General features: G+C 39.6%; 1 protein-coding gene across 1 annotated transcript in view; it reads right to left on the bottom strand.

Moving 5' to 3' along the window:
• CCNB3 (cyclin B3) overlaps nt 1-12525 on the bottom strand; it is a 69336-nt gene extending 56811 nt beyond the window's left edge. The window contains exons 1-4 of the mRNA XM_043569833.1: nt 12351-12525; nt 8472-8603; nt 6024-6110; nt 887-1017 (exon numbers count right to left, since the gene is read on the bottom strand). Coding sequence (XP_043425768.1) covers nt 887-1017; nt 6024-6110; nt 8472-8567 — 314 coding nt within the window. The 5' untranslated portion in view covers nt 8568-8603; nt 12351-12525. The remainder of the gene's footprint in view (nt 1-886; nt 1018-6023; nt 6111-8471; nt 8604-12350) is intronic.
• Between the last annotated feature and the right edge of the window lie 451 nt (nt 12526-12976).

Below are 12976 nucleotides of genomic sequence, written 5' to 3'. Positions count from 1 at the left end.
AAATAATGCAGGGAATTAAAGTCAAAATACACATAGAAATCCCAGGAATTTCATTTCAGCAAGAAACTAAGTAGGAATAAATACTAATCTGGTTTGATTTCTTTCTCCTAGGTAATTAGAAAAAGTGACTCATGGACCTAACATGTTAATTTTCTGGAGTTACCCAAGCTTTTTCTCTTACCCTTTGGAACTCATGCTGAGGCCTGCTGTATCTGTTCAGCTAATTTATTCTCTTCTTTCCTGAAAGTAATTCCCACTGGGATGAGGAGAGGTCTCCTCCACTTTATAACTCACTCCACTTTCTAAGGCCTCACTCCACTTTCTAACTCTTCTTCTAATAAAAGTTTTTCTAGGGGTAAATCCTTTTTCTAACCCAAATAAGAATACTCATACCTACTTGCAAAACCTATGAACAGTTCCCTGTAACATCTGGAATACAAATGTTTTGGGCCTAGAGAGAGAGAGCAATTTCTCTCCAGTAACAAGGAACAAGCCTCTCCCAAAAGCTTCTAATGAGATAAGCAGATTGGCAAACTATCAACCAGCGTCTGAGTATCACCTGAAAAGTTGCCACCATACTCTCAATAATAGACTAGCTCAAACAGGGACTTAATTACTAAAAGAGAGAAAAGATGAGCCCAAGATCTTTTGGCAAACTTCCCAATGACAACAGCTCTTTCAATATGCACACGCCATGGAAGGAGAGAAGAGGCCTATAACACTTCAGCAACCACAGCTGGGCCTACCTCAGCACCCAGGGGTTAATGTATAATCACCACTGTGGCACACTAAATATGTCTCAATGGGGGACAAAAGGAGGTCAAATGATATCACATACTCTCCTTTACCATCTAAAACAATGCCATCAGAGTCACTTCTTACTCACCTTTCCATATTCATCTCATTGTTTTTGGCCAACCCAAGAGCAGGTGTGTTCCCTTTTATCTTCTTGGAAACATCTTTAACAAACTCCTTACTGGCTTCCTTCTTGAGCTGGGCAGGTTGAATTTGAGAAGCCTGTGAAAAAAATGAGGTGGGGGTGGGCAGGGGAAGAAGGAAGCAAGGAAATCTGGAGAACCACAAATTATCTAATAGGTAGCTCTTATAGGAAATTTTTGACTCACATCCACACCTTGTTTGGATATTCCCAAGAGTAATAATCGAAACATCTCACAACCAGTGTGGTACTGGTGCCAACTAATCACAGCAGAAGCTAGCAGTACAATAGTACTGCTAAATATTAGCTAAATAGCAGCCTTAAATGATTCCAAGATACAAAAATGTAGTTCTAATCTCCATGTCAGGCATACTAGCTGGCAAATTCCCAGAAAGATGTTTTGTTAATATCACATTCCACTTTGACTCCATAAGATGTTCAGAGGGAGAAAAAGGTAATATAAATGGCTTGGCTGCCTGGGTATACCAAAATCAACTAGTTTTTCAGGTAGACCTCTGCCACAACACTACCTGCAATACATCTATCCCATCTCATTGAGGGGAAATTTATTTAACATGGGGATTTGGGGAACTCCACCATAAACTCTAATCATGACTAATTCTATTAAACAAAAGAGATCATGAGACTGTGAATATTTTCAGTAAAAATAAATTTAAAAGTTGTGCCTTTAAAATGAAACAAACTGAACATAATTGTATTCCAAATAAATGCCATAACCACATTAAGGGAAAAAGAAAACAGAAGAAAATACAACAACTAATCCAAGTAAACACAGTATTAGACTATATACCCTTAAGATACACATCTTCAGTCAGGATGGGTTTGTGGGGTGGCAAAGAACATTGCAAATAAAGCTGGAAATATTTTTAACAGGTTTATTATGGTGGTATGAATGAAGTAATTTTGAAACCCTTTTAGATGGGTTATAGTATTGAGTAAATGTGTTGATGTCCTTGGTTACAAGAGTTCTCACTGTAGGAGAAAGAAAATACAAATATGGATTAGGGAATGCAAGAAAAATCCCTGTGTATTGGAATAGGAACTGTCCAAATCCATGATTTCTTAAATAGGTGTATGTATATACATCTGAGTATATAGGTATATGTATACATGTGTGTGCATCTGTGTATACAGATATATGTGTATGTATGTTTAAGTACACATATGTGTGCATGCATAGGCATATGCAGATATTTCCTAGTTCTGTCTGCTGAAAGGGCAGAAAAAGTAGGTGCTCCAGTAGCACACTTAGCACTGAGATTTTGGTCTCTAATACCATTCCCCACTAAAAGGAACCAGAGTTCTTTGGAGAAATGGTTGACTCCAGGGCTGAGATAAAACAGATGCAAGAGGAACCTAGAACATCTTGCGATGCTGGAAAGAAGAGGCTCAAAACATTTCTGAGATGGGGTGCCTGGATGGCTCAGTCAGTTAATCATCTAACTCTTGATTTGAGCTCAGGCCATGATCTCATGGTTTGTGAGTTTGACCTTTGCATTGGGCTCTGTGCTAGCAGCGTGAAGCCTACTTGGTATTCTCTCTCTCTCTCTCTCTCTCTCTCTCCCCCTCTCTCTCTGCCCCTCCCCCACTCATTCTCATTCTCTCTCTCAAAAATAAACATTAAGAAATTTTTTTAAAAATTTATGAGAATATGTCACAAAGACACAGCAGTCAGATTGAGGGGAACTCTACTGGCCAAATCTGGGACAATTTGAGCACCAAAATAATTAAGTACAATAACGAACAATAAACCACTGAAAAAATGGGAATTTATAAGTCCACACTAATAATAAATAAACAGGGAAGGAGGGAAGGCTCACACTTTAATAGAATACCAAGGGCAGACTGTTAAATGTGAAGTGAGTGCTATAGCTGGAAAAATCAGCATAAAGATTTGGTTTAGACAAAAATCATCAATGGATGTTAAATCTAGGGGAAAATTTTTATGTAGAGCAGGTTATTTGCAGGCTCTTAAGAGTGTGTCCCACAGACCACATATTAGTTGCAAGAGGAAAAATTATAAATAGTAATTACACAGTGGGAAGCCAGACAACATCTTGACTGCAGCTCCCCAAAGCCCCATGTTAAATACATTTCCCCAGACAACATCTTGACTATCACCAGTGAGGGACAGATGGACATCATGTGCCTCCAGATGTGATATCCTAAGGACAGAACATCACCTACACAGTACCCCAGCCAAGTATGTATAATATCAATCTAGTCACATAGAAGCATCAGACAAACACAAAATGAGGAATGTTCTATTTTTAAAAAGGTGTCTAGGTGGGACTGTATTCTTCAAAAAATGGTAATGTCGATGAAAAACAAAGAAAGGCTATGGAAATGTTCCAGATTAAAAACAGCTAGAGACACAACAAGTAAATGATACTACACTGGATCTTTTACTGGAGGGTAAAAATACTTATAACATTGACCTTATAAGGTCAACTGAAAAAATTGGAATATGAATAGATGACATAAAAATATATCAATGTAAATCTATAAAGTTGTTAATAGTACTGTGGTTATACAATACAATTTCTCTGAGGAACTATACACTAAAGTACTTAGGGGTAAAGGACCATGATGTATATAAGCAAATGGGATAAAATGTTAACTATAGGTTAAACCAGATGAAGGGTATATGTATATTATTTGTACTACTTTGTATTTTTGCAACTTTTTGTAAACTTGAACTTATTTCCAAATGAAATATTAAAAAATATGCCTTTGTATCATCAGATCATAATAAGCAACCACAATTCAATAGGGAATTCTTTCTTAGGTCCCCAAGTCATCCAACTCTGATCCTCAAATAGCTTGGCACTATTTTCATTTTAACTTCTTACTTAAAGTCTTACAAACTCCCTATATGTGCAACCGAGATTCAGTATTAGAAAAGAAATGTATTCTTGGCAGAAGAGAGGTGGAGACCCCAACACTTAGGGTGAAACTCTCTACCTGCCATATGTGAAAGTTCAAAGCACTAATATTCTCAGATTTCAGCTCAAGGGGACCTTAATCTGCACTTCCTTACAATTGTTTCATTAAAAAAAATACGAAAATTGTGTCCTACTGACACAAAATCATTTAGGTAAATGTGGATACAGACCCTATCTCCTTGTCTACTAGCTTAGGACCAGTTCTTACATATCAAAAGTCCTTCCCATGCTTGAATGATAAAGAGGAAAAGAAAAATACAGCAGATTAATTACAACAGATAGATTCCTTTGGCAGGCCAGGACCTCACTGGTGAATGCTGAGGAAAAGATAGATGTGTAGACATGGAGACTTAGTAATACAGACAGAAAGAAGCAAATAATCATATAGGGAATCCCCAAAATTCTGAGAGAAAGGAGCCCTCACCCCTCAAATAGATAAGCTCAGACATACGAATGGTTTAGGCACATTGTAATGATGGAACTTTCTCTGGCAAGTACCAAAGACTATTCAAGGTGACCAAATTGAATCTTCAGAACTTATATGCAAAGGGGAATTCTGCTTTCTGAGTTTCTGGAAAGCTAGGGGTAGAGCTACTGCTGAGAGATGTCTTGCTTCTCCCACTCCAACCCTATATAAGGATGTGGCCTAATAGTGCATCAGTTAGAGACCCAGAAGGATCCTGGATGATTTCTTTTCTATTTGTTTATTCGTGTTTGTTCTTTATGAATTGCAGTATAAACTTCATGGAGGGAAAAAAAAACGACTGACACACAGCCAGAAATTTTCTCATATGCTGTAAGACCTTGCTTTGCACATTGTCATAACTGCTCTCCCATCAGAGACTCTGGGGGTCAAGAGAAGCCACACTAACATGGGCTGCATCCGCTTCCGATTTGTGTAGCTATCTTATTTCAGCTAAGTTTCTAGATCCATGGCTAAATAAGTCAGGAAACAAATCTAACCCTATAGGTCTGTGTGGGAAGGGTCTTTTTCAACCAATCAACAGTCAATCTGAAATTATTCAGAAAGTCATAACCTAATTATATATGTTGCAATCTGCATGGGAAAAAGACTATACTAGTACAAAGGTGGTCACATAATACCTAAAGAGGAGAGATCCAAAAGAGAGAACTTTGCCAATACTTATCCAATCTTGCTCAAGGGAGTAAAATATTGTCTAGTAGATGTATTCTGGTAGTCACAGAAGGACACTCTATTATGGAGGGCAGGGTTCTCTGTATCCTAGATAAAACAGGCTTCAAAAGCAACATTTGGCAAATCCTAATCTGTATACATAATTATGGTATCTACCTCATAGAAATAAATGAGGATTAAGTGAGTTGATACTGGAAAAAGTGCTTAGAATAGTGCCTGGCACATGGTAAGCACTCACTTGTCATCAGTTATTATTTTCTAAAACCAAAGATTACCTTTGGCCCAATTCTACATTCAATTAGTAACATCTTAACTATCAATTCTGGATTTTGCTACTTAATAACACCAGGAGGGAGGTAACTTGGAAGTGAACTCAACAATTCTCACCAAAATTGAGTTTCTCAATCTCCATAGTTGAAGACCAGATAGATCATGGAACTGCGGTCCTCAGTGGTTCCGTACATCGGGGCACATTTTTTTGTGGTCACTATGAATGGGCTGCTGCTGGAATTTAATGCCAGGAGCCAAAGATGTTATGGCTGAGAACAGTTCTACACAACAGAAAAAAACTACTGTACGAACTGCCCATAGTATTTGAATTGATAAATACTTCCCCCAACGACAATGACTCCATCAAAATACTTACTTCCAAGGCCTAGGCAGCTAGCTGAGCCACCTCTGGATTTTATCTAAATGCAAGATTCCATAGTTTTTATATTTATCTACAATTTCACATCTGATAATCACTGTCTGCCGCTTCCAGACAGCTCAACCAATTATTCCAGATGGTATGCATCAACAGAATAGCTCCTGCAGTTTCTGAAATTGGGTCATCCATTCCAAATAAAATTGGCTCTCGACACTCTAGAGAGGGTCAGGGTCTGGCAAACCAAAAAGGTCCCTTAAGGAAGAGGTTATCTAAGCCTTAGCAAACCACAGCAGAGGATTGAACTAGCATACTCACGTTGGTGAGATCTTCAAAAGCTGATCTCTTTTTGCGTGGTCTCTTAGGTGAAAATGAAGATATCTTTGCTTGGTAATTCTCCCTTCTCTAAAAAAGTAAAAGAGACAAATAAGTATATCCAATCATGAACACTTTTCAGGGACTTTGGATCATCTTTAGAGCTCAGGGGGAAGCTCCAGAATCTCCAAGCAACCAAGGATATATAGAATAAACCCTAGTGAACTACAAAAAATGAAATTTTGGCACTCGCTGATACTTAGAGTCCCTGAAAGAGGTAATCACTGATGATAGGGACAAGGCTATGACGATGACCTTTAGTGTAACTCTTAGAATGAGCAAAATAGCTTAGTAAAGCTAGTTTTCCCTCTTAGTTCTCTGATCTTTATGGTTATCCAATCTAAGATTATCAATCACCACCACCACCCAGCTACTCCCAGTCATTCCTTTAATATGGATGCTCTCAAGCAAATTAGTTCAATAGTTTAACAAATAAGTGTCTCTTAAGTATTTAAAACATTCCCATTGGACAATAACACATTATCTCTAGATCCTGGTCTAGGATCGCCTCTCTACTAGCTATTGACATTGGACAACTCACGTAATCTCTCAGCCTCAGTTTTCTTATCAGTATAACTGGAATGATAAACTTCCTTATTTAAAGATCAAATAAGAAAATACATGTTTTAAAAAGTCTGTATAAACTTAAGTGTACATAAATCATATTTTTAAATAATATAGCCCAATATGACTTTAAGCCTCATAAAGAAAATTCTGAATTTTTTAAGTATACATTTTCATGATTTAATTTTGTTATTTTTTTAAGTAATCTCTATACTCAACATGGGTTTCAAACTCACAACCCTGAGATCAAGAGTCAGATACCCTACCAGCTGAGCAGACCAGGCACTCCAAATTTTGTATTTTGAGAAAGGAGTTTGGTAATCCATATTAACCTCTAATTTGTTAGTGTATATGAATGAGGGTTAGTAGAAGGAAGGAGAGGTGGATATTTTGGAGCAGAGGTGGCTTTCTTTCTAGCTATTGTTTACCATGCCTTACTCAACTCCCATGTGAATAAGGCCATCTCCATGGGGCTAGAGGTTAGGATGAATTATACCGTAGGACTCTTCTGCTCCCTAACAATTTTTATTTGGTAAAAGTCTCCTAAGTCTCAAATTTCCTTTATGAAATGAGAACCCTGCCCTACTTATATCAGAGAGCTGTTATAATGGGAAGCAGAACATTAGGGTCGCGCCATTTATTTGCTCTGTTCCTCATCTAGGCCATGAAAAGTTAGTACATGACACAATAAGTGATCAGAAGTTTAAAGAATTGGATTAAAAACACAATAGACCCATCTAGTACAGCAAAGCAATCCTGAAAGAGAAGAATTACTTCTGCTTTCTAATGGATTAAGCTTGGAAATCAGAAAACTATTAGTCTTTTATCTAGTTCTTGATAAATAATCCTAGTGGAAATAATTAGCAAAACTAAAATATTTCGTGGTTACACAAATCTCACAAATTAGCTAAGAAATAAATTGTCCCAATTCCCATTTAATATTACCAGTAGAAACAATCAGCCCCAAATAAAATTCACAAGTGAAACTGAACTCAATAAAATGTAGATTTACAAAATGTGCCCCAAGAAAGTTGGATTTGGAAAAATAACCACCACAAAAGAAAACTCATTATGGCAGAGCTCTAATGTCTAATATTGACAAAAATCTGATCAAGGTATCAAATCCTTCTTACCAAATTTACATATGAAAAAAAACATTTAGCCCCTCCATGAAAATCATTTTAGTAAACCAAAAAATGAAAATCATTGGAAAATGTTTATCTGTACTGCAAGAAAACCAATCAAGGAAATTAAATTGGCCTAATGATGTTTGCTCTAGGAAATACTCCCTTAATGACAATTCATCAGTGTTAGTAAAACTCTGATTAAAATATGTATGATGAGGAACAAAGAACATCACAGGGTTGGAATGACACTGTCAAACTATCCACAAGGTCAAAACAGCAAAAGCAAAAGGGATGCATTATTCAAATTTAATAGCTGTAAAAAGCACGATAATCCATTTGTTGATCTAATCTTCATATTCTCCCCAGGAGGTACTAAGCAGCCTCCTGGCAAGGTACTTTGAACATCTCCCAGAAACTAAGAGTATAGATGTGATCATTAATGAGAGCTCAGTACTGTTTACTTTTGAAGATTGTGAAGGGTGTCCTTCATTTTAGCTATGCATTTATGGAAAAGTAGAATTCATGCTTAGAACCCAAGTTCTAATTTGCTGGTCTTCTTCAACTACAAGGGCTACCATGCCTTCCCAATTTCTCAGATTAAACAACACATATTCAGAAAGATTAGGGGTGGGGATAGGGACTGAGCCAACACAGGAAGAAGCTACTCAAGACACTGTTGGCAGAGACGGCTTGCTCTAACCTTTCCATATTGGCCATGATCGCTGGGCACAACGTTGCTGGACTGAGATTTCTTCATCCCAGGTTTGGAGCCTCGGGATGGTAGTGGTAGTGGCATTTCTTACAGATTCAGCAGTGTCTATCCAAGATAGGGCTGCAAGCAGAAAGCGACTCTTTAAAACATCATTCACCAGAAACATCACAGCATTCTCTGGAAACCCATGAGAATACCCAAGCTCTCTCTAGCATCTCTAGGAGAAAACATACTTTGAAGTAGGCAAATCTGGGTTCAAATACTGGTTCTACCATAATTAACCTTGGGCAGTCTAAAAAGCCCAGCACAGTGCCTGCCATCCTGTGTGGGCACTGGAACTATGGCCTACCTCCTAGTTTAGGCCTGGGAATACTGGGAACAAATCACAGGAACGTTTTGCATTAAAAACAATCAAGAACTTGACAGATCACATAGTATGGAAGCCAGTTGGAAGGGTTAATGTTCTTTAAAAGGCACAGGGTCCTGGCACAGCAATTATAATGATGCTACAGAGAAGACACAAGAATATACTGCACACACATATACATGATAGGCCAAAGTATTCAAACACTGCATTCCATCAGAAGAAACTGTAATCCAGTTCCAGACACCTGGCAAGAAAAAAATTCAAGATGAGATAATGATAGAAGGAACTAACTTATTGAAAAATCACTTGACAGGGGCGCCTGGGTGGCGCAGTCGGTTGAGCGTCCGACTTTAGCCAGGTCACGATCTCGCGGTCCGGGAGTTCGAGCCCCGCGTCAGGCTCTGGGCTGATGACTCAGAGCCTGGAGCCTGTTTCCGATTCTGTGTCTCCCTCTCTCTCTGCCCCTCCCCGGTTCATGCTCTGTCTCTCTCTGTCCCAAAAATAAAAAAATAAACGTTGAAAAAAAAATTTAAAAAAAAAAAAAAAAAAAAAAAAAAAGAAAAATCACTTGACATAAAAATTTAACCATCATTACAGCCCTTGGGAGAGTCCTATTTTTGTCCCATCTCAGTGGTGGACCCCATTCTACATTCCTTAAAGTTCTTTGTGAGTCCTCAATAGTTAGGATACACTTATGTGACTCACAAGCAAATGCATTGTCAGGAGGAACCAGTTTTTGGATATACAGGAGACCTTTGCCACTCAGATGCAACTGCCCTTCCAACCTCACCCACATTCAATCTCCAAGTTCAACTGCATTTGACAAATAATAGGCTCCTCTAAGAGAGACCCTAAAGGCAATGCAACAAACTTACCTGCCACTCTGTACCTGGTATTTCAGGCAATGGAGATACAAACACAAATCATTCATCTTATCCTATAAGTATTCACATGCACAGCTCTAACAGTAACATAAAAATGTGGCAATGATTTAATAAGAGTAAATATGTTGCTGTAGTAACAGCAACATAATAGAAAGTCAGTAATCTTGTAGGGGGGATAAAGGGGTGGAAGAAGCCTTCATAGAGGAAGTTATATATGATCTAGACTTAAGTGACAAAGGGGATCCCAAGCAGACTGGCGAGCTTTTGCAGGCAAAGAAAGCCTGAGCGCAGGCAGAGGCTTGCACATGGCAAGCACAGCAGGTGCAGGGACTTCCCAGTTGTCTGGAGCATGAATACAAAGAGTGTATTGGGGAAGAGTCAGAAAGGGGCTGAATGCTAGGCTAGGGCCAGGCTGCTAAGAAAGGGAAGCAGAAAAGACTGCAGCTTGAGAGGAAGGTTTAAGAAAGGAGAAAGGCTGATTTGGGTTTTGCTTTGGATGGAGAAGTATTAAACATTTTGTCAGGAAAAATCAGTACAAGTATGTGCCTCCGCATTTATTACTTCAGTTGGTCTCACAACAAAGCAGTAAGGGTACGCAGTACAGATACAATTCGTTCCACTGTAGAGCCCCAGATGTGTTAAGTAACTTACTACCCAGGACAAAACTATTAAGCAGCATAGATCACCCAGCTCTTTCTAGGGCTCTTTTTAAAATACCATGAAGTCTCTCCAATCATACTCAAAAGCACTCTAAAACAGTCCATGGTCCAAAGCAAAAGGCTTTAATGTGGAAGTGTAAGGAGACAGAATGAGCCTAAAGATCTTTTAAAGAAGCCACTGGGTTTTTAAACCAGCCAACTTAGCATCTTTGAGCCTTAATTTTCTCACTTGCAATAGAGCAATACCACCATTTATTTGTAGAAGCATCATATGGCTCAAAAGGAAATTTGTATGTGCAAAGCCTAACACATGGTAGGCCCTCAAAGTAAGTGGTGCATCTTATTTTCCTTTTCATCCCCCAAAATCCAAACCTATTTTCTATCTCATCTCTCAAAACTCAGCCAAGCAGGAATAAAGCTAAATTGGGTGCACCCACCCTTAACCACACTGTCTGAAAACCACTTACCTCCCTATTATTATTATTAACACCTCATACAATTTTTTTAATGGCTGACCAAAGATTCATGTTCTGAAACTTTTATCTTTCAAGGGGGAAAGAAAAAAATAGCCTGGAGTCAACAGGATAGAAAGCTTTCAGTTGATTACATCACAGAGTAACTAAGCCTGAGAGAATAAGTTTATTCAGATGATAATCACACACCACCTTCATTTTCCTGAACACTAATCACTTTCTTTGGGGGACACACACACTGACTTAAGTATTCTCTGCCATTAGGAGGGGGTAGGGGCTTGGCACCACCAAAAACAGCTTTCATTAAAGGACATTCTGCAGAACATTCTCGACTTCTACCACCTACAGAATGGAGCCTTGCTTGGACGAGAAAATCAGAATCCTTTCCACTTTCCAGACTTTCCATATTCTCTACATACACACTGATAAGTGTTGGAGACCCCCTGAGCATCCCAGGGCTGATGATAAAACCCAAACAGGGGCAGATTGGCTCATTTAGAAGCCCAGGTGCTTAGACTCCAAAACTGTAGATCAAGACAGTCTATAGGAAACAACAGCAACTTCATTTTATATATAAATGCAGGTTATAGACAGCAAGACACTGGGGAGACAATGCAGCATGGTGTGCATGAAAGCAGTACCAGGCTGTGAAGGATGCCTAGGGTAGAACTCTGACTTTGCCCCTAGCTGGCTGGATGACACTAGGCAAGTCTCTTTTCTTTAGGCCTTGTCTCCCCACCTTAAAAAATGAGGCAATGGGACCAGAACCTCCTAGCTATTAACCATGGTTTGAACAGACCAGCAACATTAGCATCACCTGCGAGCTTATTAGCAATTTAAAATCCCAGGTCCCAAACTAGACCTACCAAATCTGAAAGTGCAAGTTAGCAATATCCCTAGGTGAGTTGTATGCACTTCAAAGTTTAAGAAGCACTGTTCTGGGTCCTTTGACTTCTGACATTCTAGGATCCTAAGTGGACCAAAGCGGAGAGCAGTGGGAAAGCCAGCTGCAGCGGTTGGAGTAGGGGATAGAAGACAGCCAGTGGAGATCAAAGGGAGAACAAGGGAGAGAGCACACATTTCCATCCTCCTTCATATCCTACCACCTGTAGTTCAAAAGACATCCTGCAAGTAGCATTCTCTGACTTAAATAAGGGTCAGTGAAACTAATCCTCCACACTTCCACTTGTGAAAAGACGTTCTGTAAATGTACTCTGATTCAGGCATGTGTACTGGTCACTCTATCTAAAAGCTAGGACCTAGTCTCACTCGTTTTGCCATCTCATCCTCTAAAACACACTCCTGCCCAACTTCGCTCACACTGCTGACATCAGAACAAAACAAAGGTTTCAAGGCAAGGATGCCGCGCTTGCGGGCGAGAGAAGACAGCGTGTTAACCACGAACAGGAGTGGTGCTGAGGCATCAACCCGCGTGCGACTGGGCCGGACATTCGAGCGGACAGTACAAGCCCAAAGACGCCTACCTCACATCGAGACTGAGGACAGAACAGGAAAGATCATGGACGCACTCCTAGACCAGGAGAGGCCCGGGAAATGAACGGAGCTCCGTGTTGTAGCGACCCGTGTCCTTCTCAACCTGGACTGTGCCGGCTCCAATCTGCCCAGTAGCGAATTTTGAAAATTACAGCCCCAGAAGGAAGCGCAGTGGTGATTGGCCAGGAGGAGCCAATCAGCGTGCACAGTTGGGACGCGTGCTCCCCCCAGCCAGGAGAGGCGGGGCTGGGTATTTTTAAATTGAACTCTGCAGCTAACAGACTTCGCATTGGGGCGTAGTTTCAAATACAATTGGTTGAACTAGGCAGGCCTGACCAGCGGAGTACTGGGCTCTTTAAAGAGACGTTTTCTTTAAATAATCCTGCTTCTAGGATGGGAGGGAGTGGCTGCATAGTGCAGATTCAGACCAACTAAAAAATTAATACTAATAACCCTTTGTAGAGTCAAATGTTAACTCCTGCTGGCTTCACAAATGGCCTTGTGAGGGAAGGGCAGTAATTTATTGCCCCTATTTTATGAATAAGCACCCAAAGTGCAGAGAGCTAATAGTAGTTAGCATTAATTTACCAATAGCTCTGTGCTGCTACAAATTTTT

This window comes from Prionailurus bengalensis, chromosome X (assembly GCF_016509475.1).
Source record: "Prionailurus bengalensis isolate Pbe53 chromosome X, Fcat_Pben_1.1_paternal_pri, whole genome shotgun sequence".
Lineage (NCBI taxonomy): Eukaryota > Metazoa > Chordata > Mammalia > Carnivora > Felidae > Prionailurus > Prionailurus bengalensis.
This window is presented reverse-complemented; position numbering and strand designations above follow the sequence as displayed.